This window comes from Papio anubis, chromosome 16, assembly GCF_008728515.1.
Source record: "Papio anubis isolate 15944 chromosome 16, Panubis1.0, whole genome shotgun sequence".
NCBI classification, from domain to species: domain Eukaryota; kingdom Metazoa; phylum Chordata; class Mammalia; order Primates; family Cercopithecidae; genus Papio; species Papio anubis.
This window is the reverse complement of record NC_044991.1, coordinates 8,706,412-8,730,850: the sequence shown is the minus strand read 5'-3', so window position 1 is coordinate 8,730,850 and position 24,439 is coordinate 8,706,412. Positions and strand designations below refer to the sequence as shown.

At 53.3% G+C, this 24,439-nt stretch overlaps 1 protein-coding gene and 1 long non-coding RNA gene across 3 annotated transcripts; one reads left to right on the top strand and one right to left on the bottom strand.

Annotated features, from left to right (window-relative positions):
* The first annotated feature begins 9,643 nt into the window (after positions 1 to 9,643).
* Positions 9,644 to 23,716, top strand: SEPTIN3 (septin 3). 2 transcript variants are annotated; one of them, XM_031656250.1, is made up of 3 exons: positions 9,644 to 10,043; positions 12,797 to 14,319; positions 23,041 to 23,716. In XM_031656250.1, exons 1-3 carry the CDS (start codon positions 10,018 to 10,020, stop codon positions 23,301 to 23,303), a joined length of 1,812 nt encoding a protein of 603 aa, XP_031512110.1. In that variant the 5' UTR covers positions 9,644 to 10,017; the 3' UTR covers positions 23,304 to 23,716. The 2 variants fall into 2 exon arrangements, with proteins under 2 accessions (XP_031512110.1, XP_031512111.1); XM_031656251.1 differs by lacking the exons at positions 9,644 to 10,043; positions 12,797 to 14,319 and adding an exon at positions 17,910 to 18,122 and having other exon boundaries at positions 23,041 to 23,706.
* Positions 10,379 to 17,664, bottom strand: LOC103888393. Its single transcript, XR_652889.3, has 3 exons — positions 17,562 to 17,664; positions 16,954 to 17,025; positions 10,379 to 12,365 (listed from the first exon to the last, which is right to left on the bottom strand). It is a non-coding gene; the product is annotated as an uncharacterized LOC103888393 (long non-coding RNA).
* Positions 23,717 to 24,439: the final 723 nt, after the last annotated feature.

Below are 24,439 nucleotides of genomic sequence, written 5' to 3'. Positions count from 1 at the left end.
GGAATGTGTCTTTTCCTGAAAGGAGGATCATGTCTGTCAACTCACTGGGTCCTCATGAAAAATATGACAGCTCCATAGTCCCCATTTTAGGGATGGGAACACTAAATCTCAGGGAAGGTAGGCCAGGGCTTCCCAAGAGCTGCAGTACTGACATTCTGGACTGGATCACTCTTGGTTGTAGGGGGCTGTCCTGCCCATTGTAGGATGTTTAGCAACCCTGGTTTCTACCCAATAGATGCCAGTTGCTTGCCCCCTCTTCTGTTAGGACAATCAAAAATGTTAACTGGGCTGGGCTCGGTGGCTCAGGCTTGTAATCCCAGCACTTTGGGAGTCCGAGGCGGGCAGATCACAACGTCAGGAGATCGAGACCATCCTAGTGAACACGGTGAAACCCCGTCTCTACTAAAAAAAATACAAAAAATTAGCTGGGCATGGTGGCAGGCACCTGTAGTCCCAGCTACTTGGGAGGCTGAGGCAGGAGAATGGCATGAACCCAGGAGGCGGAGCTTGCAGTGAGCCGAGATCGTGCCACTGCACTCCAGCCTGGACGACAGAGCCAGACTCTGTCTCAAAAAAAAAAAAAAACAAAAAAACCCGGAAAACTCTTTCCCAGCCATGGTCAGAGGTGGGACTGAAAAGGGCCCAAGCCAATCTAGTTAGGAGTGATCATTGCAAGGTACAGAAACCCGACTCTCCTAGCTTGGCCAAGGCCAGATATCATGAGGACACTGGGGTGTTCAAGTAGTGGGCTTAGGACAACTAGAGCCAGGCATGCAGACCCTCTTAGGATCTTTTCTCTTATTAGTCACCACTGTCACACCCTCAGCATGGAAAACACAGCAGCCAGCTGCTGGCAAGTTCTGTACCTCACAGCTCCAGCCCCTGGAGCTACCAGTCCCTCGCTCTGCCCCCAGCGCAAATATCTCTGGGGTAGGATTCGTTGCCTCATTTTAGGTCAAGTGTCCATGTTAGGCCAGTCACCCAAGGCTGGGGCAGTGTCCTGGGGGTGAAAGTCTGTGGGTTCAGCGTGGGTCATCTCAGAACAAGGCAGATCCCCTGGGATGTAGGGAGAGGAAAAGGCAGGTTTCAGGAGAAATGATGTAAACTTCCCCACCCCACCTCCATCACAACAAACAGACTCTTTTGGAGGTAGATTAGGCTCGACTGGCTGAGCATTGGCTCAGGGAGGGAGGGCCTCCAGGCGTGATCTGGCCTGCAGCCAAGTTTGATTTGTCCCACATAGTGTTTTGAAAAAATGCAAATTAGTTGCCAATATTCACCAGTCAGGAGATTTCACACTAGAATCTCTTTTTCTGACTCCTCCTTAAAAATAAAAATTCTAGCCACAGAGAGTCTGAAGTGTAAATGTGTTCATGGTCACGAGCTTCACAGCCTGGGCAGGGAGGGTGCTGACTGTGACCCTGCGGAGGCCTCAAGGTGGCCAGTCCTTCTCTTAGGAGAGCTGCCTCCATTCAAGGGCTGTACCAAGATTTTTCACCCTAGGCTGCCATCAAAGGGAGGGTGAGAGATTCATCCAAGCACTCTGCTCTTCAACCTGGATCCTTTCCCAGACTTCTCCCCTGGGCTCATTACATAAATGTTTATTTACACCTGTTCTTCCCCTAAAAGATTCAAGAAGGTTTCAGCTGAAGGAGCCACATAACATAGGAGTAAGGAGGAAATATTTTAACTCTGACTCCTACTGTAATGCTGTTATTATTACTTGTCTCTAAGCCTCCTGGCAGCGAGAGGGAAAGGGGAAACACAAAGAGGTCTTTATTTGTTTATTTATTTTATTCATTTATTTATTTTGAGATGTTTTGCTCTTGTTGTGCAGGCTGGAATGCAATGGTGCAATCTCAGCTCGCTGCAACCTCCGCCTCCTGGGTTTAAGCAATTCTCCTGCCTCAGCCTCCCAAGCAGCTGGGATTACAGGCATGCACCACCATGCCCAGCTAATTTTGTATTTTTAGTAGAGATGGGGTTTCTCCATGTTGGTCAGCCTGGTCTCGAACTCCCGACCTCAGGCGATCCACCTGCCTCAGCCTCCCAAAGTGCTGGGATTACAGGCGTGAGCCAGCATGCCCAGACTTTTTATTTCTTTTTTAGAAATGGGTTCTTGCTATGTTGCCCAGGCTGGTCTTGAACTCCTGGGCTCAAGCAATCCTCCCACCTCTCAAAGTGCTGGGATTATAGGCGTGAGCCACCACACCTGGCCCATCTTTTTATTGTTATGTGATAGAAGGGAGAGATTCACTCTTCATGAAAGACAAATTATTATTATTATTATTTTTTTTTTGAGACAGAGTTTCGCTCTTGTTGCCCAGGCTGGAGTGCAATGCGCGATCTCGGCTCACTGCAACCTCTATCTCCCGGGTTCAAGCGATTCTTCTGCCGGTAGCTGGGATTACAGGCACGTGCCACCATGGTCAGCTAATTTTGCATTTTTAGTAGAGACGGGGTTTCACCATGTTGGTCAGGCTGATCTTGAACTCGTGACCTCAAGTGGTCCACCCGCCTTGGCCTCCCAAACTGCTGGGATTCCAGGAGTGAGCCATGGCACCCAACCTTTTTCTGGTTCTAAATAGGAAAAAGAAATGCTTCAGATGGGATAGTAAAAGCAACACAGTGAAGGGGAGGGAAGGTTTGACCCAGATGGCAGAGTCTACAGAAACAGGCCATTGCCCGTGGAGGCAGAATGTTTCTTCCATCTGCCAGGGGATGTCAGAGGACTGGACTAGGAGCGATTCGAGGTCAAGACTTGATAATAGTAAATCCTATAAAGCCATTGATTTAAATTGCACATCCTCGGGCAAGTTTCCTGAGCTCTCAGAAACACAACCACACATTTTTGTGTCAGGTACTGAGAATCACAGATGATTAAAACCCACATAAATGTCCCCTGCCGGTGTCTGGCATTGTGCTCAGCTCCTGTCAGGTTCTCCATACAGACTTGTTCACTTCTTTTTTTTTTTTTTTCCTTTTTTTTTTTTGAGACCGGAGTGCATTGGCGCGATCTCGGCTCACTGCAACCTCCGCCTCCCAGGTTGGAGCAATTTTCCTGCCTCAGCCTCCTGAGTAGCTGGGACTACAGGCGTGCGCCACCACACCCAGCTAATTTTTGCATTTTTAGTAGAGACAAGGTTTCACCATGTTGGCCAGGATGGTCTCAATCTCTTGACCTTGTGATCTGCCCACCTCGGCCTCCTAAAGTGCTGGGATTACAGGCATGAGCCACCATGCCCATCTGAGCCCTGTTCATTTTCATATCACTCCTGCCCTACCTCCCTCACTGGGTGATGGCAGATGTCGAAAGAGATAGTGGGGAAGAAAGCACTGTATAAAAGCCGTGTATCACATAGCTACCCTCTTTTTTTTTCCTTTCTTTTTTTTCGAGAAGGAGTCTCGCTCTATCACTAGGCTGGAGGGCAGTGGCACGGTCTTGGCTCACTGCAACCTCTGCCTCCTGGGTTCAAGCCATTCTTCTGCCTCAGCCTCCCAAGTAGCTGGGATTACAGGCATGTGCCACCATGCCCAGCTAATTTTTGTATTTTTAGTAGAGATGGGGTTTCACCATGTTGGCCAGGCAGGTCTTGAACTTCTGACCTCGTGATCCACCCGCCTCAGCCTCCCAAAGTGCTGGGATTACAGGCATGAGCCACGGCGCCTGGCCCATAGCTATCCTCTTGAACTCTACAGAGGCACGTTGCATACCTAGGCCTGGCACCAAGAATGTAATGGAGAAGAGGATATCCCTGCATCAGAAGAGCTCACAAACTGGAGGGTACAGAGGTATAAACAGACAAATTATTAGTAGTAGTAGTCGTGTTTGTTTTTTTTTTTTTGAGATAGAGTCTCACTCTGTTGCCCAGGCTGGAGTACAGTGGCACAATCTTGGCTCACTGCAACCTTGGTCTCCCGGATTCAAGCGATTCTCCTGCCTCAACCTCCCGAATAGCTGGGACTACAGGCAAGTGCCACCATGCCCAGCTAATTTAGTAGTAGTATTTTTTGTGAGGGAGTGTTACTCTGTTGCCTAGGCTGGAGTACAGTGGTGTGATCTCAGCTCACTGCAACCTCCGCCTCCCAGGTTCAAGCAATCCTCCTGCTTCAGCCTGCCAAGTATCTGGGACTACAAGTGCACGTCACCATGCTAGGGTAATTTTTGTATTTTTAGTAGAGACTGGGTTTTGTCATGTTGGTCAGGCTGGTCTCGAACTCCTGACCTCAAGTGATCCGCCCACCTTGGCCTCCCAAAGTTCTGGGATTACAGGTGTGAGCCATTGTGCCCGGCCAACAGACAAATTATAAAACTGTACCTGCCGCAAGAGACGTATGTGTGCAGAACTAAAAACAGAACCGAAGAAGTGTCTAATTCTTGGGGAAGGGGGTTGTCAAGGAAGGCGTCCCGGAGGATATGACTAGTAATCTGGGTTCTGGAGGTGGAATAAGAGTTTCCCCTGCAAAGGGAAAAGAAGGCTGCAAGTATTAAGCCACGGACTCCGGAGAGAACCTAGTCCTTTCTGAAGACTGTGAGTGGTGTGGCCAAAACACAGAATGCAAGTGAGCCAGTGGCAGGAGAGCAGGGGGATTAAGCATCCAGAAAGTGGCTTTTCAAGGAAGGCTTAGACCCGGACAGAGAACCCGATGACCTTCCCATTACCACCTACTCGAGGAAGCCTTCCCTGGCCCTACCAGCGGCTTTCCACAATGCTAATCTTGTGTCGTGATTTTGTTCACGTCAGTGGAGAGCAGTGACCGCATCTTCTCATCTTGGCTTGCAGCCTGCCTGGCACTGGGCAGGGCCTCCTTGAAAGCTTGCCTGTGGCAAGAATGGGGCTAGTTTCTTTGGAATTCCTGCCAGGGGTTGCCTGTTTGCTTAGAAACCAAGATTTCAGAAGGGCTTGGAGGTTTCCTGGGCGTCACACTGTGTGCAAGTTTTTAAAATGCTTTGAGAGGTTTTGCAGAGTCCTGGGAGCTTTCCCATCATCTGAGAGCTGTCAGGATGGGGAAGGGCAGGTGTGTCAGGGTTCAACTCAGAACAGGAGGACAGGAGGCGGGAATGTACAGGGTCCCTGAGTAAGAATGGCTGCAATGTTCAGATTCCAGCCCTGGAGGGTGGCACAGGCTCCTCATTGTTCCACCCCCACAGTTCTCCACACTGGCTGAGTAGGAAGGGCTTGGGAAGGCTGAGAGACCAGCTTTGGGAGAAGAGCAAAGGCTACAGGCTCTCTCAAAAGACTATCACAGTCCGAGTCAACCACACTTTCAGAGAACCCCTGGTAGGCAGAGCTTTTTTCTCCTTCCCTCATAAGGTACAAAGGGCTCAGTATTTGGAGCCTGGAGACCTGAGTGTCCAGCTACTGATTCACTGTGTGAACCTTGGCAGCTCCATTTCCCTCTATTTCTGCAGCTATAAACAGCTGGAACTGATGAGAAAGTCAGAGCAAATCATGGAAGGATACATAAAAATCATACCTAAAAAAGGAAATCAGAGTGCCAAGGCAACAATTTGAATGGCTAACATGGACTGAGCTCATGGACTAGCAATTGCCCGTTGCAGTTTTTTGTTTGTTTGCTTTGAGGCAGAGTTTCACTCTTTCGCCCAGACTGGAGTGAAGTGGTACAATCTCAGCTCACTGCAACCTCTGCCCCTTGGGTTCAAATGATTCTCCTGCCTCAGCCTCCCGAGTAGCTGGGATTATAGGTGCCCACCATGACGCCCAGCTAATTTTTGTATTTTTAGTTGAGATGGGGTTTTGCCATGTTGGCCAGGCTGGTCTTGAACTCCTCACCTCAGGTGATCTGCCCGCCTCAGCCTCCCAAAGTGCTGAGATTACAGGTGTGAGCCACCGTACCTGGCCCCCATTGCATTTTTTTTTTTTTTTGGTGAGACAGAATTTCGCTCTTGTCACCCGGCTGGAGTGCAATGGTGTGATCTAGGCTCACTGCAACCTCTGCCTCCCAGGTTCAAGTGATTCTCCTGCCTCAGCCTCCCAAAGTAGCTGGGATTACAGGCGCCCACCACCACGCCCAGCTAATATTTTTGTATTTTTAGTAGAGACAGGGTTTCACCATGTTGGCCAGGCTGATCTTGAACTCCTGACCTCGTGATCTGCCCGCCTCGGCCTCCCAAAGTGTTGGGATTACAGGCATGAGCCACCGTGCCTGGCCCCCATTGCATTCTTATGGCAACCATGCAAGTGGGTCCTCACTGCTGTTCACCAAAGGTTTCTGACTCTCCAGCTGTCAGCATATGGTAGGATTAAATTTCCCTGCCTCCTTGTGATGAGTGGGGCCATATGACTAGTTTTGACCAATTAGTTGTAATTAGAAGTGAGTACAGGCTGAAGCATCTAATGGCTAGTCCACAATTTGTCACTCCCTCCTTTCCTCTGCCACATGACTAGCAATGCACTAGAAGGCAGCCTGGGTCCCAGAGGGAAGAGGGCACAGAGCAGAGCCTTAGTGGACCCAAATTACTGTGGACATGAGACATGGATGAGAAATCAATGTATCATCGCGGCCAGGTGTGGTGGCTCAGGCCTATAATCCCAGTACTTTGGGAGGCTGAGGTAGGAGGATCACTTGAGGCCAGGAGTTTTAGACCAGCCTGGGCAACATGGCAAAACCCTGTCTCTATAAAAATTAGAAAAATTAGACTGGGCGCGGCTCATGCCTATAATCCCAGGACTTTGGGAGGCTGAGAAGGGTGGATCACTTGAGGTCAGAAGTTTGAGACCAGCCTAATCAACATGGTGAAACCTTGCCTCCACTAAAAATACAAAATTAGTTGGGTGTGGTGGCCCACACCTGTAATCCCAGCTACTTGGGAGGCTAAGGCAGGAGAATTGCTTGAAACTGGCAGGCAGAGTTTGCAGTGAGCCGAGACCATGCACTCCAGCCTGGGCAACAAGAGCAAAACTCCATCTCAAAAAAAAAAAAGGAAAATTAGCTGGGTGTGGTGGCACATGCCTGTAGTCCCAGCTACATGGGAGACTGAGGTGGGAGGATCACCTGAGCCTGGGTAGGTCGAGGCTACAGTGAGCTGTGATTGCACCACTGCACTCCAGCTTGGGCAACAGAGTGAGACCCTGTCTCAAAAAAAATAAATAGCCTGTAATCCCAGCACTTTGGGAGGCTGAGACGGGCGGATCACGAGGTCAGGAGATCGAGACCATGCTGGCTAACATGGTGAAACCCTGTCTCTACTAAAAAATACAAAAAAAAAAAACTAGCCGGGCGAGGTGGCGGGCGCCTATAGTCCCAGCTACTCGGGAGGCTGAGGCAGGAGAATGGCGTGAACCCGGGAGGCGGAGCTTGCAGTGAGCTGAGATCTGGCCACTGCACTCCAGCCCGGGCAACAGAGCGAGACTCCGTCTCAAAAAAAAAAAAAAGGCCGGGCGCGGTGGCTCAAGCCTGTAATCCCAGCACTTTGGGAGGCCGAGACGGGCAGATCACGAGGTCAGGAGATCAAGACCATCCTGGCTAACACAATGAAACCCCGTCTCTACTAAAAATACAAAAAAATTAGCCGGGCGTGGTGGCGGTGCCTGTAGTCCCAGCTACTTGGGAGGCTGAGGCAGGAGAATGGCGGGAACCCGGGAGGCGGAGCTTGCAGTGAGCCGAGATCGCGCCACTGCACTCCAGCCTAGGCGACAGAGCGAGACTCCGCCTCAAAAATAAATAAATAAATTAAATAAATAAATAAATAAATAAATAAATAAATAAATAAATATGTTATCAGCCACTGGGATTTGGGAATGGTTGTTACTGCAGCATAACTTGACTTGTCCTGACTAATATAATCTCCATTTTACAGATGAGACGGGAGCTCAGGGGGATTGACTTGTTTGGAAATCACATAGTTTAACAAACCCAGGCTTGAAGGACTCCAGAGCCTATGCCACTTGTCTGGGAGGTCACCAAGATGGTTTTGTGGTTGAGTGGAGGCCTCTGTTCTCTGAGGCCACTTCCAGGCCTATGGATCTTTTCTTTGATGGGAAAGCATCATATGTATAGATAGGAGAGGGCCATTGTCACTTTGGGCCCCTAGAGGGCAGCTGAACCTTGGCCTGTAATTACTGGGCAGGCAGTGTCCTCTAAGCCTCTAAGCAGGGCAGATGGGCAGGAGGATGTGGAGATGAACAAGACTCAGGCCTTGCTCTCAAAGCCCTAACAGCCTGGCAGGGAGCAAGATGGAGGAATTGTAGCTCTTGAAGTAGAAGAGACCGACCACATGAGGGCATCTGATCCCTATTTTAAAAGGCAACTGAGTCCCAGAAGCACAAGTTAATCTGACAGACGTTGCCTGGTGAATCGTTGGCCAAAGTGGGGAGAGAACCCAGGGCCCCTGATTTCAGCCCTAGGCTGCTTATCTCACAGAGATCATGTAATCCAATGGGGCTGGACCCAGGAAAGTCTCCATTGCTCCAGTCTGTCCTGGCAGAGCTGTGCCCTCTCCTTCCCAGCACCCTCTGTTCTTCCTTAAGTCAGGCCGGTCCTGAGGGCCTCAAAGCAAGGAAGCACCAGATAGCTCCCCTCCCCCATCCACTGGGATCCCAGCAGGTTGCCCTGGTAACCAGAGCCCAGCCAAGTTTGAGAACCTAAAGCTGTAAGGGGAGAGAAAGGATAAGAAGAGGGATGGGGGCCGGGTGTGGTGGCTCACACTTTTAATCTCAGCACTTTGGGAGGCTGAGGTGGGCAGATCACGAGGTCAGGAGATCAAGATCATCCTGGCTAACATGGTGAAACCCTGTCTCTACTAAAAATACAAAAAAATTAGCTGGGCATGGTGGCAGATGCCTGTAATCCCAGCTACTCAGGAGGCTGAGGCAGGAGAATGGTGTGAACCCGGGAGGCAGAGCTTGCAGTGAGCTGAGATGGCGCCACTGTACTCCAGCCTCGGCAGCAGAGCGAGACTCCGTCTCAAAAAAAAAAAAAGAAAAAAAAATAAGAGGGATGGGTGCTAGGCCCACACAATCACCATTCAATCATTAATTAATTCACTTATTATTTCTTTCTAAAGAAACTTACTGGTCGGATATGGTGGCTCATGCATGTAATCTCGGCACTTTGGGAGGCTGAGGCAGATGGATCACTTGAGGTCAGAAGTTCGAGACCGGCCTGGCCAACATGTTGAAACCCTGTCTCTACTAAAAATATGAAAATTAACCAGGTATGGTGGCATATGCCTGTAATCTCAGCTACTTGGGAGACTGAAGTAGGATTATCCTGATGCTTGAACCTGGGAGGTGGAGGTTGCAGTGAGCCGAGATCCTGCCACTGCAGTCCAGCATGGGTGACAGATTGAGACTCTCAAGAAAAAGAAACTTACCGAAGCCAATTCTTGTCAGGCCGTGGGGCCCAGAGAAGATCCAGGCCCTTCAGAACTGAGCTGTCGGCCGTGCATGGTGGCTTATGACTGTAATCCCAGCACTTTGGGAGGTGGAGGTAGGAGTATTGCTTGAGCTCAGAAGTTTGAGACCAGCCTGAGCAACACAGGGAGACCCCCATCTCTACAAAAATAAAAAATTAGCTGGGCGTGGTGGTGCATGCCTGTGGTCCCAGCTACTCTGGAGGCAGAAGCGGGAGGATCGCTTGTGCCCAAGAGGCTGCAGTGAGCCATGATTGCGCCACTGTCTTCCAGCCTGGGCGACAGAGTGAAACCCTGTTCAAAAAAACTAACAACAACAACAACAACAACAAACGAAACAGAGCTGAGCTAATATGGTAGCCACAAATTAAAGTAAAAAAATCCAGTTCCTTGGTCACTATAGCCACATTTTAAGTGATCGGTAGCCATCTGTGGCTAGTGGCTACTGTACTGGACAGCGCAGACATAGAACATTTCCATTATCACCGAAAGTTCTATTGCCCAGTGCAGCTCCAGAAGCTTACTCGCTAAAGAGAGACACACAGGAGAGCAGACCAGACAACACAGTGTTGTGTGGGCTGCAATGTCCTCCTCGGCAAAAAGCAGGTGATGAGGCGGAGATTAAAGGAGATGCCAGGAGAATGTTTAGCCTAGTTCCTGACTCAGGGTGAGTGCTCAGAGGACATCTGCCATCACTGTAGAGGATAGTACTATAGGATCTGTTTACATACCCATCTTCCTAGCAGACTGTGAGCTCCGCCCAGCCCTGGCATGGTGCCGGGCACAGAGCAAGTGCTCAGGAAATAGTAGCTGTTATCAGCACCATCGTTGTTATCACCATTGCTATGACAGAGGCAGCCAGGGGCTGTGGGAACACAGAAGAGGGCTCCCATCCCGGCCCCAGGGCCAGGGGCTGCTGAGAGTCTCCACTGCCAGAGCCAGACTGGGTGCCTTTGTGGTCCCCTCAGGGGCAGGCCTAGGGGCCTCTTCACACCCTTAGGGTCTGGGTACAGGGTCCAGCTGGAGCAAGCTGGGGCTCAGGAAATAGTTGTTGAAGGAGCTCTAGCCTCTGGGAACTCCAGCCCCCTTGAGGAAAGACCAGGTGAGTGGGCAAGATGGCCTGAGGGTTGCAGAGCTGAACAGGGCATGAAGGGCACAGAGGGAGAGCCTGAGGGAGATTGGCGCTGGGACCATGGGAGTACAGCCATATTTGGAGTATCCCTGTTTTTACTGCATACTCCCCAGGCATCAGAGTCTGTGGGAGACAGAGCAGATTTGGGGAGGGCAGGCTGCAGGGAACCACCCCGCAGGTGGCCGTGAGTGCCAGCCTGGCCATTACCAGCCTCCCATAGCTCTTCAGGATTCCAGAGGCTCAGAGCAGCCATTCACAGCCGCCCACTCCTAGAAAGCCAGCTCCTCCCTGCACCAGAGCCCAGTCCAGCCCAGTCTCCGCGGGATGTAGCTGGTGGGACAGTTAGCAGAGGGCTGGGCCCTGTGCCTGGGGACTGTGGCCCAGAGGCTGAGCAGGAGCCCATGAGGGGACCAGATGGACAAGGCCCCTAAGCTGGCCACCATGGCCAGACTCTGGGTAAAGGGGAGGTGAGGGGCCTGCGTGTGCCTTATCTTCCACTGGATCCTTCTTGTCCTCTGATCAAGGTAGGTGTGTGTGTGGGGGAGTGGGGGTGGGGTGGGGAAGGACCAAGCAATCCATGGAAGATGGGAGTGCCGTGAGGTGATGGGGGTCGGGTGACGCCCTCGGACAACCTGTCCTCTGGCCTGCTCTCTGTGTGTGGGTGTGCACACTGAGGGGAGCTGTTTGTGGCTAAGTGCAGGGTAAACGTGTGTGCCCAAGCGTATGTGGTTGTGTAGGAGCAGGCAGGAGATTAGGGCTGCAGCGATAGGCCAGGTGGGAAAGGGTTGGAGGCCAGGGCAGTCTTGGATACAAATATATGACAGAAGAGGGATGTGGGGCTGGGGGCACCATTGTGAGGGGTGATGCCTTCCCCGTCTGGTGTCCTGCCTTCCCCCTCCCTGCTCCAGACCTCAAGGACCTGGCTACATGACCACTCCCCTCCCCATGAACCCTCTGGAACTGACTCCTCCCACCAGCCCTGGCCTTGTCCCCCAGCTGCAGGTCCCAGCCTGCTGTGTTAAAAGCAGCCAAACCAACTTTGTTCCAGAGAGTGAGTTACTTGGAGTCCAGAGTGGCAGGGAGTGGCCATCTACTAAGACCATAGCCAGAGTCCTGAGCTTCATCCTTGACACCCCTTTGTGCCTACTCCCTAGCCCGGGCAGTCCCGCTGCTTCTACCCCTGTGCAATGCAGCCTCCTCCAGCCCCAGCCCTAGCCCTGCCCCTTCCACAGCCCAGGGAGCAGAGAGTTTCAACTATGTCCTCATGGGATCCTTGCTTCAATCCTCTCCCCTCGGATCCCTCCGTCACACTGCCCCTGAGTGCCGTTCCCACCTCCAGATCTGAATGGGTCACATTCCCTGGCCTGAGCATTGCTGTAGCCTGGGCTGGACCCCAGCTCACCCGCAGCCTTTGCTCTCCCCTCCCTGCTAGATGCAGCCTAGGAGCCCCATGTTGGATTTTCAGAAAGATGCCACACTTTCTCACCTTTGGGCCTTCAGTAGGAATAGCCCCAGCTCAGGTCTAGCCTCCCGCCTTTTTACCCCTAATGCTTAGCTTGACGGAGCCCTGCCTACTTCCTTCCCTGGCATCCCTGGGCATGGCAGGCTCTCCAAGGGCAGGGACCATGGCTTGTTCACCGGATAAGCTCCTTCTGTGAACACTCACTGCCTCTCCATTTCCCAACCTCACCTTCTGCAGGGCTGGCTCTGTTTCCGACTCCAGCACTAGGCCAGCTCAGGGCTCTTCCTTGGTTCTGGGGCTCCAAGCCAAATTGGTCCTCTCTCATCCTTCTACCTGGACACCTGAGCTCCTATGTTGGCTGCTGTGGGTGGGAACCCACAACCCTTTGGTTCTTTCTGGAACAGAAAGGGAGAGAGATCTCCAGTAAGCACTGCCCTCCTCTGGAGTCCCTGAACATGTATATGACCTCCATAGAGCTGTCCACAGACACGGGGGCCACACTCAGGCTCAGGCAAAGGGAGATGTAAGCCCGGCCTGAGTTCCCCCATGCTGGAGGCAGACTGCTCACTAGACGTGCCCACCCCCCTGTGTGGTGGCTGGCCAGGGGTGGGGTGGGTATGAGGTACAGGTCGGTCTGCAGCAGGTAGGAGCCATAGGGGGACTGGAGGAAGTTACATGTGCCCTCCACTAAGGACTGGACAGTCCCCAGAACCAGGCCCCTTCAGACCTGGCATGCTCAGCTGCTGGTCAGGAAGGGGAGGGCTGAGACCTCCAGGCCTGAGCTCCTCACCCCTGCCTGGCCTCTTCTCTCTGTTGATTGCTTCAGGGGAAGACAAACAACCTGGATGGACCACGACTTGGCTTCTTCTCCTCCAGAGATGCAGTCGCATGGAGCTCCAGGCCCGGGAACCTCCTTCTCCCATAGCCATGTGCTGGGGCGCCCTACCCGCCCCTCAAGACTCCCTGGAGGAGGGTCCCCCCTCACCCCCGTCCTCAGGAAGACCATCCATTTGGATACCTTCACCCAAAGCCATATCCCACAGACCTCCAGTCGGCTGGGCCTTGGAGCCAGGACCCGGAGTGTGCCCCCACAGGAGATGGGCATTGCTCTGGGGGCTTCCTTGAGCCCCCTGCCCACCAGCAGCCTTGTACCCAGGAAGCTCAGCTCCATCTCCTTGACTCTCCGTCAGAACATCCAGGCACGGTCCCTGAATCGCCCACTCTCTCACTGGGAAGAGTTGCCTACCCCAGGAAAGAAGGCTGCTCCCCATGAAGGAGAGAGGGTGTCCTCGCCAGGCTCACCACCTGTGACCCTAGTGCCAGGGGGCAGGGTCCACTCTGAGGGCCCAGGGAACTCAGGTCTGGCCAAATCCAGCAGGATGCTTGCCACGGAGAAGCCCCTGGTGAGTTCCTACCTGGCCTTACCTTTCCAGTCCCGGTTAGCCCAGAGTGCACCAGTCCTTGCAGAGCCAGGCTCAGTAGGCCAGGGGCACCTTGTCTCAGTGACTGACCACACACCTACCAGAGCTTCTCTAGGAAAAGGCAAGCCCCGGGCCAGGGGGATCCCCAGACCCCGGGGGCGTCTCCAAAGGGCCAACGCGGCTGTGAATTTGACTGCTATGGATACAAGGACAGACACAGCCAGACATTTAGCCACAATGGCCACCAAGAGACCTAGCTTGGCTATCAATTTAGCCACACCAAACACATCCGGACTGGACACAGGCACAGAGTTCCCCGCTGTGGATATCAAGCTGGGCACAGCCAGAGACTTATCTTCGGTAGGGACAGTCAAGTCAGGCAAAACCACGAACTTGGCTACAGCAGGCACAATCAAGCCGGGCACAGCCATGAATCTGACTACAGTAGGGACAACCAAGCCAGGGATGGTCATGGACTTGATAGCCTCAGACCCAGACAAGCTGGGCAAAGCCATGGCTACAAGAAGCACAGCCAACCCAGATATGACCACAAAGGGCACAGCCATGGATTCAGCAACATCAGACCCAGTCAAGCTGGACACAATCACAGCTACAGTGGGCACCACAAGGTTGGAAACAGCCATGGCTTTGGCCAGAGTCAACAGAGCCAAGCTGGGCACGGCTATGAATTCTCTTGCTTTGGACACAAGTAGGATGGGTACAGCTCTAGGTTCAGTTGTGCCAGTAACCCCAGACCCAGCCACTGGGAAGATCACACTGGGGAGTGTTAATAACCTAACCATATCAGACGTTGCTACATGCCTGCTAATGCCAATCAGATCCACAGACCCAGCCCTAGACCACACTAATGCTGCCACGGATGGAGCCACAGAGCCTGCCTCCCTGGACCTGGCCACAGAATCCAAAGGTAAATGCAGAAACTTGGTTGGGGATGGACTAGGCTGCCGGCGGAGGTGGAAGTGGGTGAGCTTGGAGATGGATCATGCTTGCATGGGTTGGGAAAGCAAGGAAGGACTCTAAGGTCAGAGTTGAATGGGTTGGGAGAAAAGGAAATGGGTGTTGTAGGGCCAGACATAGGGACTGTACCCTGAGCTGGGTTATAACCTTCCAGTCTGAGGTCAGGCTGAGGGAAACTATCAGAAAGAAGGTTTTGGCCAGGTGTGGTGGCTCATACCTGTAATCCCAGCACTCTGGGAGGCTGAGATGGGAGGACTGCTTGAGGGCAGGATTTCAAGACCAGCCTGAGCAACATGGTGAGACTATCTCTATAAAAATTAAAAAATAAGGGTTGGGCACAGTGGCTCACATCTGTAATCCCAACACTTTGGAAGGCCAAGGTGGGCGGATCACTTGAGGTCAGGAGTTCAAGACCAGCCTGGCCAACATGGTGATACCTCATCTGTACTAAAAATGCAAAAATTAGCCAGGTGTGGTGGCACATGCCTATAGTCCCAGCTACTTGGAAGGCTGAGGCACGAGAAGCACTTGAACCTGGCAGGCGGAGGCTACAGTGAGCCGAGATCGTGCCACTGCACTCCAGCCTAGTGACAGAGTAAGACTCTGTCTCAAAAAATAAAATAAGATAAAATAAAATAAAAAATTAGCAGGGCATGGTGGCATGCATCTGTGGTCCCAGCTACTGGGGAGGCTGAGGTGGGAGGATTGCTTGAGCCCAGGAGGTTGAGGCTGCAGTGAGCCATGATTGTGCCACTGCACTCTAGCCGTGTGGGTGACAGAGCAAGACCTTGTCTCAAAAAAAAAAAAAAAAAAAAAAAAGAAGAAGAAAAAGGAAAAGAAAGGTTAACAGGGGTAACTTGTGGAGGAGCAATTATGGTGAGTCCTCCTTTTATCATCTCCTGGGGTTGTTTCTTTGTTCCCTGAAGAGGTGGAATAATCTGGTGATCAATAGGTGTGTCCAGCTTTAAAAGCAGTGGCTCACAGCTGTAATCCCAGCACTTTGGGAGGCTGAGGCGGGTGGATCACGAGGTCAGGAGTTCAAGACTAGCCTGGCCAAGGTGATGAAACCCCATCTCTACTAAAAATACAAAAAATTAGCCAGGTGTGGCCGGGCATGGTGGCTCACGCCTGTAATCCCAGCACTTTGGGAGGCTGAGACGGGCAGATCACGAGGTCAGGAGATCGAGACCATCCTGGCTAACACAGTGAAACCCAGTCTCTACTAAAAAATACAAAAAATTAGTCGGGTGTGGTGGCAGGCACCTGTAGTCCCAGCTACTTGGGAGCCTGAGGCAGGAGAATGGCGGGAACCTGGGAGGCGGAGCTTTCAGTGAGCCTAGATGGCGCCACTGCACTCCAGCCTGGGCGACAGAGCGAGACTCCGTCTCAAAAAAATAAAAATAAAAAATAAAAAAATTAACTAAGTGTGTAGGCTGAGGCAGAGAATTGCTTGAACCCGGGAGGCGGAGGTTGCAGTGAGCCGAGATTGTGCCACTGTACTCCAGCCTGGGCAACAGAGTCCCAAAAAACAAAAAAACAACAACAAAAAAAGCAAGCCTCCTACCTCCTATGTGAAAATACTGACTAGCACTTTAGGAAGTTGTGATTTGTCTAATAGGTAGTCTCTGCAGCCTCCTCTGGATGTGAGATAATGACCTCACCTGAGGCTTTCCAAATCCATTTACACTCAGCCTTTTAGGAAGTATCTGCTGCTTAAAAGGTGCCTTACCTGGATGTCTCTTTCTTGGTCCCCCACTCCCAGCCCTTTAATCCTGAAAGGTAAGTTGGAGCCGTGTATATATGGAAGTCCTACACAGAACTCTAAATAGGTCAACACAAGGGCAGGACATTCAGTTGGTCTTAGAAAGCCTGTGACATACCTAAAGTCACACCAAAGCTGGCTGGTGGCAGTAAGCTGACTGGAATCCAGATTGTTGAAATTTCTACTTTGGGCAGCCTCATTCCCAACATTTCAAGGGCTCAGAGTTTCTGGGTCTGGAAAGGTGCCTCAAAGGCATCCAGTCTAACACCTGAATTGAGTCTTTGGATTGTCAGACCCCTTTCCCTCCACCCCGCACACTCAGTCTGGGCACCTCACCTAAATTCTGGTCTTCACTTCTCCCTGCCAGACCTCAGTTCTCCCTCCTTCTGCAGCCCAGCCCTGTCTCCTGAAGTGCAGATGTGGGCAGCCAGCAGCTAGCTGGTTTATCTACCAGACATCCCGGATGTCTCCCAGACATGTCCAGAGGTAGCCCTTTTCTTCTTGAACTGACTCCTGCCTCCCTGATCTCACTCTCTCAGCTGTAGGCATCGCCTAACCTTCTATCAGATACCTAGAAACCTGGGTATCCTCTTCTTCCTCATCTCTCTCTTGCCATCTCTTCCAGTCTATTTCCCACTTTGTTGATTTACCTCTTCAGTACTCAACTATCTGGCTGGCTGTCCTCTCCTCTCCATCCTTCTGCCCCTGTGAGGCCACCTCCCACCCACTGGCTTGTTCCCTGTCCACACACAACTGCTGCAACGACTAACATATTGAATGGCAGCACTTTCAGCTTAATATTCGTCAGTGATTCACCATTACCTTCCATTAAAGTCCAGCTTCCAAGGCTGCTTGTGGACTTCTCCAGCCTCTTATTTAGCTCTGCACACCTGTCTGGAATTTTCTCTGCTTCAGCGACACCAAGGACTCTGGGCTGTCCACCAGCACCATGCAGCTCTCACCTCTGGCCCCCCTCACCTCCACTGTCTTCTCTTTGCAGAATGCCTCTCCCTTTCCATTCTTCCCTTCCACTCCCATTTGCCTTTCCATCTGGCCCTCATCCCCTCCAAGAAGTCTTGCAAGCCCCCTCTCCCCAGGGTGCCCACCTGCCTACACCCTCAGTCCCCTGTGTGCACCCCAGCCCCTGCATTAGGACATTCCATCTTCCTGTTTCCTCCACTAGACCCAGAACCTTCAAGGGGAGGGATGGTTGTCCTCACCCCTGTGCTCCCAGGGCCTGGCAATATGCTGTCCATTAGTATCCACTGAATGCATGACATTTTTTTCTAATGGGCAAATTGAGGCTCAGGGAAGTTCCTGGCTGGCTTAAGATTATTGGTTCATTATCCCGGAGCAGGGCCTGGAACCCGGGCCCCTGACTCAGGGCTCTACAGGCACCCGCGCAACACCCCAGCCCCCGCGTGACTCACGCGCGCTCACGGCCGCCCGCAGTTGCCACTGGTCCCCTGCTCCCACCGCCCCTCCCTGCCGCAGCCTAGCGGGTAAGGGGCTGCGAGCGGATCCAGGGGGACAGATGGGACTGGGACGCAGGCACCTTTCCGGGCCGGGCACCTGGAGCCCGCGGGTGCGGCTCCTGGGCCGCCCGCAGCCTGGACCCGGGGCCCGTTCCCGCGTGCGGGCGCGGGCGCCGCGGGAAGGGGAGGGGCCCTCGGCGGGGCCGACGGGCGCGCGGTCACGTGGTGCGGGTGGCAGCGGCGGCGGCTGGCGGCGGCGGCAACGGTGCGCGCGGACAGGGGCGGCGCGGCGCCGAGCGAGCAGAGGCGAGGTCCCGGGCGGGTGCGGCGGCGCGGGGCGCAGGGGCGGCGCGGCGGGGCCGCGGGCCGGGCGGGTGGGAGGACAGCGCGAAGGGGCGAGGCCCGGCTGCAGGGGCCGCTCGGCCCGGGGAAGCCCGCGCCCCGCTCAGCCTTGCAGCCCCGCGCCCGGAGCATCTCCCTGGAGGAACCGAGACAAAGGAGGATTCATGTCCAAAGGTAGGGCGGCCGGCGGGGCCACCAGCACCCGCCAGGAGGAGGCTGCGGCCCCGACCAGCGCGGCCGGAGGCGCTCCCGGGGGAGGGTTTCCGCGCCAAGGAGCCCACGCGCGGTGACAGATGCGCGGACACACGCACACACGGTGGCACCCACCTCGAGGGAGACAGTCTCGCAGAGGGGCAGACACAGAACGCGGGGAGACGCAGGAACCCACGGACACGCAAGCAGGGACCCCGATGCGCACAGAAAGCCCCACGCTGGAGTACACCAAGACACGCACAAGCACACACACCATGCACAGGTGCCAGGGCCATGCCAGCCGGATGAGAGACCTGTGCACTGATACATACGTCCCCTCTCCCCCAACCCCCACAGGCACACACTGAGACAGGCACCAGCTGGTGGTCTCCAAGGGAACCCGTTGGCCTCCGGAGGACTGGGATGGGGGAAGGGGTGTCCCAGGGCCCTCCACTCCTGCGAATGGGAAAGGACCGAGAGAGCTTTCGGTGATTCCTTTTCCCAGAGCCTAGGGCTGGAACTGGGGTGGGCTGGAATTGCCTCTGTGGGGGGTGGTGGGGTCTTGAAGGCTGCTAGGGGCTGAGGAAGATCCCCCTTCAGGCTGGAAGGAAGAGGGGAGCCTGCACTAAGCAGGTGCTATTTTGGAAAGGTCCCCTCCCCCAGCTGCCACCTTCCCACAGAGGGGTGGTGTCCCTGGGCCAGACAAAGCCAAAACCATTCATTTGCCCGTAAAAGGAAGTGCCAGGGTCTTTGCTTAGCGTGGGAATGGAGGGGCTGTTTCTGTGGGGGACTTGGCTGCGCCCAGTTAGGTGGATGGTGCCTCTCCCTGGAGCACTGATGGGGCAGGTAGCTTCTGGCAGAGGGTGCTGCAGGCAGATCCGCCTTCTCCAGGGGCCCTGGGAGAGCCAGGAGCTGAGGGGGGCCCCAAGGACTGTCTAGCCAGGGTGGCAGACTTGAGCTGTACCCTGCTGTGAGCCCGACCTGAGCTCTTCCCCATCCTTGGGGAGCCCCCCTCCAATCCTTGTTGCAGAGGAGGGAGGAGGTCTCAACAATTCTACTCAACAATTCTACTGTCTTGACTGTGGCCAAGACAACAGCCATTGCTCACTGGGGGTCAGCTGCTCTGCACGGGGAGAAGCATCTGAGGGAAGAGAAAGGTGATGTCTCTGATACCTGCCTCACTCTGAAGCTCTCATTCACTCATCATTCATTCATTCATTTATTGAGGAGTGCCTGTGGTATGCTGGGTAGACTGGGGCACAGAGATCAATAAGACATGGCCCTGCCCTAAAGAAGGGTGAGAACTAGTATGTATTTGTGCCATATAATTTACATCCTTCATTCTATATAACCTTCATAGCAACCCAGCAAGGTAGGTTCTATCTCCAGTTTTCTGAGCAGAGAATGAGGCTCACAAGGGTCACCCAGCCAGGATTCAAGCCTGGGTCACCTGCCCATCTGAGGTTGACATGGTGGGACCAGGGGAGCTGTAGGGGCAGAGGATGGAGCTACAGAATCCAGCTCCAGAGCAGCATTAGTTCTGTGCCCCAGAGATCTTTGTTTATTTGTCAGGCACCCTTACCAGCCAGTGGGTCCTTGAGGGCAACAACCTTGTCTGGGGTACATAAGTGTCCTTGGAATTTAGCCTAGGGCTTGGCTGGTGTAGACCCCCATTTGACAGCATATGCAATGGCCTGCATGGGATGGAATGAATGAATGAATGAATGTGATGAGTACCAGAATACCTGCAGCGGGTACAGAAGAGGGCCATTCACATCAGATGGCAAAGCAGAGGCTTTCCTGTGAGTAGCAGTGGGGCTGAATGCTGGAGGAGAAGGAGGAGGAGAAGGAGGAGAAGAAGGAGGAGGAGGAGGAGGAGGGAGCCAGGGGTTGGAGGGGGAACAGGATCTTCCAGCAAAGCTTGTGGCACTGTGACCTGCACATGTTTTCTGTACTTGGGGCTGATGGGTGGCTTGTTAGCATGTGACTGGCATGTCATGGGCATGTGGTGGGGAGGCTGACTTGGCAGCAGGCACTCTGTACAGTGCACACAATGGGTGCTCATATGTGCTTGCTGGAGGGAATGAAAGTGAGATCTACCAGGTCCTGGTCCTGCAGCGGGCCTGTGGTAGCCCCTAGACGCTGCTTGGGAATCTGGTAGGACCCTCTCTCCATCAGGGTCTATCTTTTGGGAGTGCTCCTTTAGGATGCTGCAGTTGACAGGCCAGGGCTGAGCAGGCCATGGTGAGAACAAACACTTTATAAGAATCTTTACACAACCCCTCATAGTAAATACAAGGCATACTTTCCAAGTATGTAAAATGGGGATAAGATCATCCCCCCCGCAAAACCACGTGGCTCTATCTTATAACACAGGTTGAGACCAAATGGGCTCAGCTGCAGAGGCATAAGGGGCCATAGAAAGGCCCAGCTTGTGTGAGCAGCTGGGCAGGAAAAATGGGGCATTGGTCCCAGTGCAGGTGTGCTGAGTGGGGCCTGTGAGCCACGTGCAAGAGTGGAGGAGCAGGGCCAGGCTGCTGAGAGTCAGCTGCTGCAGGGCTGAGCCAATCTTGCTGCCGTGTGGAGCTGCCTGGCTGGGAACAGCTTCCTGGGAAGCAAGAGAGGGCCATGCCAGGCCCTGGGGAGGTCCTGAGGCTTTGGCAGATTTGGCTGTGCCTGGGAGTGACAGAAGAAAGGACAGTTTCCCATTGGGAGAGAGGGTCTTGCCAGTACCAGTGGAAGGACCAGGTGGAGAGAGATGAGAGTAGACTCCTGGCTGGGTTTAGGGGCGGGAAGGGAACACTCCTGTCCCCTCTCCCTCTCCTCCATCTGCTGCTCCATCAGGCCTCCCTGTAAGGTTGAGACTCTGCAGGGTGTTAGTCATGAAACATAGGATTCTAGAACGGCAGAGCTGGAAGGTGTCCTCAAGAGCACATGGAGTCCAATAACCATGCTTGTGTAACTGGCATCTGGGGACACCTTCCTTTAACCAATGCTTTCACATGTACTGTTTCATTTCCCCTACAGACCTGAAAGGGGCTGGGGCAAAAGGGTCTGGAACCTATTGCTCAATGCCTCTTCTTTTTTTTGAGACAGAGTTCCACTCTTTCGCCCAGGCTAGAGTGCAGTGGCACAATCTTGGCTCACCGCAAGTCCGTCTTCCAATTTCAAGCAATTCTCCTGCCTTAGCCTCCCCAGTAGCTAGGATTACAGGCGTCCACCACCACGCCCAGCTAATTTTTGTATTTTTAATAGAGATGGGGTTTCGCTATGTTGATCAGGCTGGTTTCGAACTTCTGACCTCGTGATCCGCCTGCCTCAGCCTCCCAAAGTGCTGGGATTACAGGTGTGAGCCACTGCGCCTGGCCATTGCTCAGTGCTTCTAAGCATTATGTCTCATGTTTTGTTTTTTTTTTTTTTTTTTTGAGACGGAGTCTCGCTCTGTCGCCCAGGCTGGAGTGCAGTGGCCGGATCTCAGCTCACTGCAAGCTCGGACTCCTGGGTTCACGCCATTCTCCTCCCTCAGCCTCCCGAGTACCTGGGACTACAGGCGCCCGCCACCACGCCCGGCTAATATGTTGTATTTTTTAGTAGAGACGGGGTTTCACCGTGTTAGCCAGGATGGTCTTGATCTCCTGACCTCGTGATCCGCCCATCTCGGCCTCCCAAAGTGCTGGGATTACAGGCTTGAGCCACTGCGCCCGGCCGCATTATGTCTCATGAATGCTCACCACAGTCTTAGTGATGATCCTACCATTTTATAGAGGGGGATGCAGGCTCATAGTGGGGAGGTGGTCTTCCCAAGTCCACAAAGCTGAGAAGTAGCAGAGCCAGGCTCTTTCCACTTCACCCCACACCCCAATCGTATGGATGGGGAAATGGAACTGCTCTATTCTAGAACCTGCCCTGGTGGCCAGTGGCCTGATAAGGAAACTCGAAAATTTCTCCTGTGTGTGAACACACCCATGATCCACTAAACCCAGGGAGATGTTTGCCCTTCCTCACTAGGGAGAGGCTGGTTCCTCAGCCTCCTCTTTCATCTGCCATCCACCACTCCAAGAGCACACTGTGTCGTCTTAGGCAAGTGATGCCCTTATCTGGTTCTCATCCCCTCCCCACTGGTCCCACAGATTCAGAACAATGGCTGGGAGGGTGTCTGGGCTCCTCCAGGCACAGACCCCCCTACTCTGCAATGGTGCTCATGGTACAGAGAGGACATCGAGGCTGGGAGACGAGAGTGATGGCCACTTTTCAGAGAAGGGTAGCCCTGTTTGCTTCTAAAAGATGAAGCAGCCGAGGTCAGTGACAGTTAATAGATGTTAATGCAAGATCCTAAAACATCTTTGCCCGTTATTCAGGGAGGGAGGCACAACTCAGGTCTGAATAACCCCACACATTTCCTAGACCAGTGGTTCTCAGCCAGGGCAATGGTGCCTCCCAGGGGACATTTGGTACCATCTAGAGACATTTTGGGTTGTCACAACCTGGGGGACTACTAAGGTCAGGGGTGCCACTAATCATCCTGTAATGCACATGACAGCCTCCCACAATAAAGAATTACTCAAATGTCATTAGTGCCAAGATGGAGAAGCCCCTGGGTTAGACGCACAGATGTGGGCTTCAGAGCGTGAGGTACATTTGAAAGTGCCCAGCAACCAGAGAACCTGGCACTGGCCCAGATTTTGCCTCTGACCTGCTCTGTGTTCTTAGTTGAGTTCTTTCTCCTCCAGGCCTCAGTCTCTTTGTCTATGAAATGAGGGACCTGGACTGGATGATATTAATATCCTTTCCAGGCTCAACTTTGTATGATTCTGTAGCAAGAGGAAAATACCATGGTTTCCATGTGACTTCTGCTGTCCTCCTGATCACCCCTCCGACCTCTCCCACCTTGGCTCTGCAGGGCTCCCAGAGACCAGGACGGACGCAGCCATGTCAGAGCTGGTGCCTGAGCCCAGGCCTAAGCCAGCGGTGCCCATGAAGCCCGTGAGCATCAACTCCAACCTGCTGGGCTACATCGGCATTGACACCATCATCGAGCAGATGCGCAAGAAGACCATGAAGACCGGTTTCGACTTCAACATCATGGTCGTCGGTACGGAAGGCTGTGGGACTGCTGCAGGCCTGGTGGCGGGCAGCACCAAGGATCCCATTTCTTTCCCCTGAATGGCTGTGACCCTGGCTCTTCTAAGATGAGCTGTTTATAGAAGGGAGAATTTCACCATGCTGATCACAAAGGCCTGACCCCTGTCTCCCCTTAAGACTAGCTGACCTAGGGGTAGGAGCTTCGGGTGGATGCCAGGCCAGCCCCATCACCAGCTGGGTGTACACAGGCAGCCCCTTCACCACTCTGAGCCTGCTTTTGGGTTTGTGACATGAGAGAATCAGCAATGTCCTTCCTTAGCTCTAAGATGTGGTGGGAGGATTGGATGAAGGGTGGTCTTATTTCTACTCTTTTGTAGTGCTTTAAAACTTTGAGAGAAGGCCGGGCATGGTGGCTCACACCTGTAATCCCAGCACTTTGGGAGGCTAAGGCGGGCAGACCACCTGAAGTCAGGAGTTCAAGACCAGCCTGACCAACATGGAGAAATCTCATCTGTACTAAAAATACAAAATCAGCCAGGTGTGATGGTGCATGCCTGTAATCCCAGCTACTTGGGAGACTGAAGCAGGAGAATCATTTGAACCCGGGAGGTGGAGGTTGCGGTGAGCCGAGATAGCACCATTGCACTCCAGCCTGGGCAACAGAAGTGAAACTCTGTCTCCAAAAAAAACAAAAAAACAAAAACAAAAAAACTTTGAGAGAATTTCCAGGGATTTGGTTACTGAGTAGCATCACTGCGTCACAGAATGTAAGAGTAGGAAGGGGCGGCCGGGCGCGGTGGCTCAAGCCTATAATCCCAGCACTTTGGGAGGCCGAGATGGGCAGATCACGAGGTCAGGAGATCGAGACCATCCTGGCTAACACGGTGAAACCCCGTCTCTACTAAAAAATACAAAAAACTGGCCGGGCGCGGTGGCTCAAGCCTGTAATCCCAGCACTTTGGGAGGCCGAGGCGGGCGGATCACGAGGTCAGGAGATCGAGACCATCCTGGCTAACATGGTGAAACCCCGTCTCTACTAAAAATACAAAAAACTAGCCGGGCGTGGTGGCGGGCGCCTGTAGTCCCAGCTACTCGGAGGCTGAGGCAGGAGAATGGCCTGAACCTGGGAGGCGGAGCTTGCAGTGAGCCGAGATCGCGCCACTGCACTCCAGCCTGGGTGACACAGCGCGAGACTCCGTCTCAAAAAAAAAAAAAAA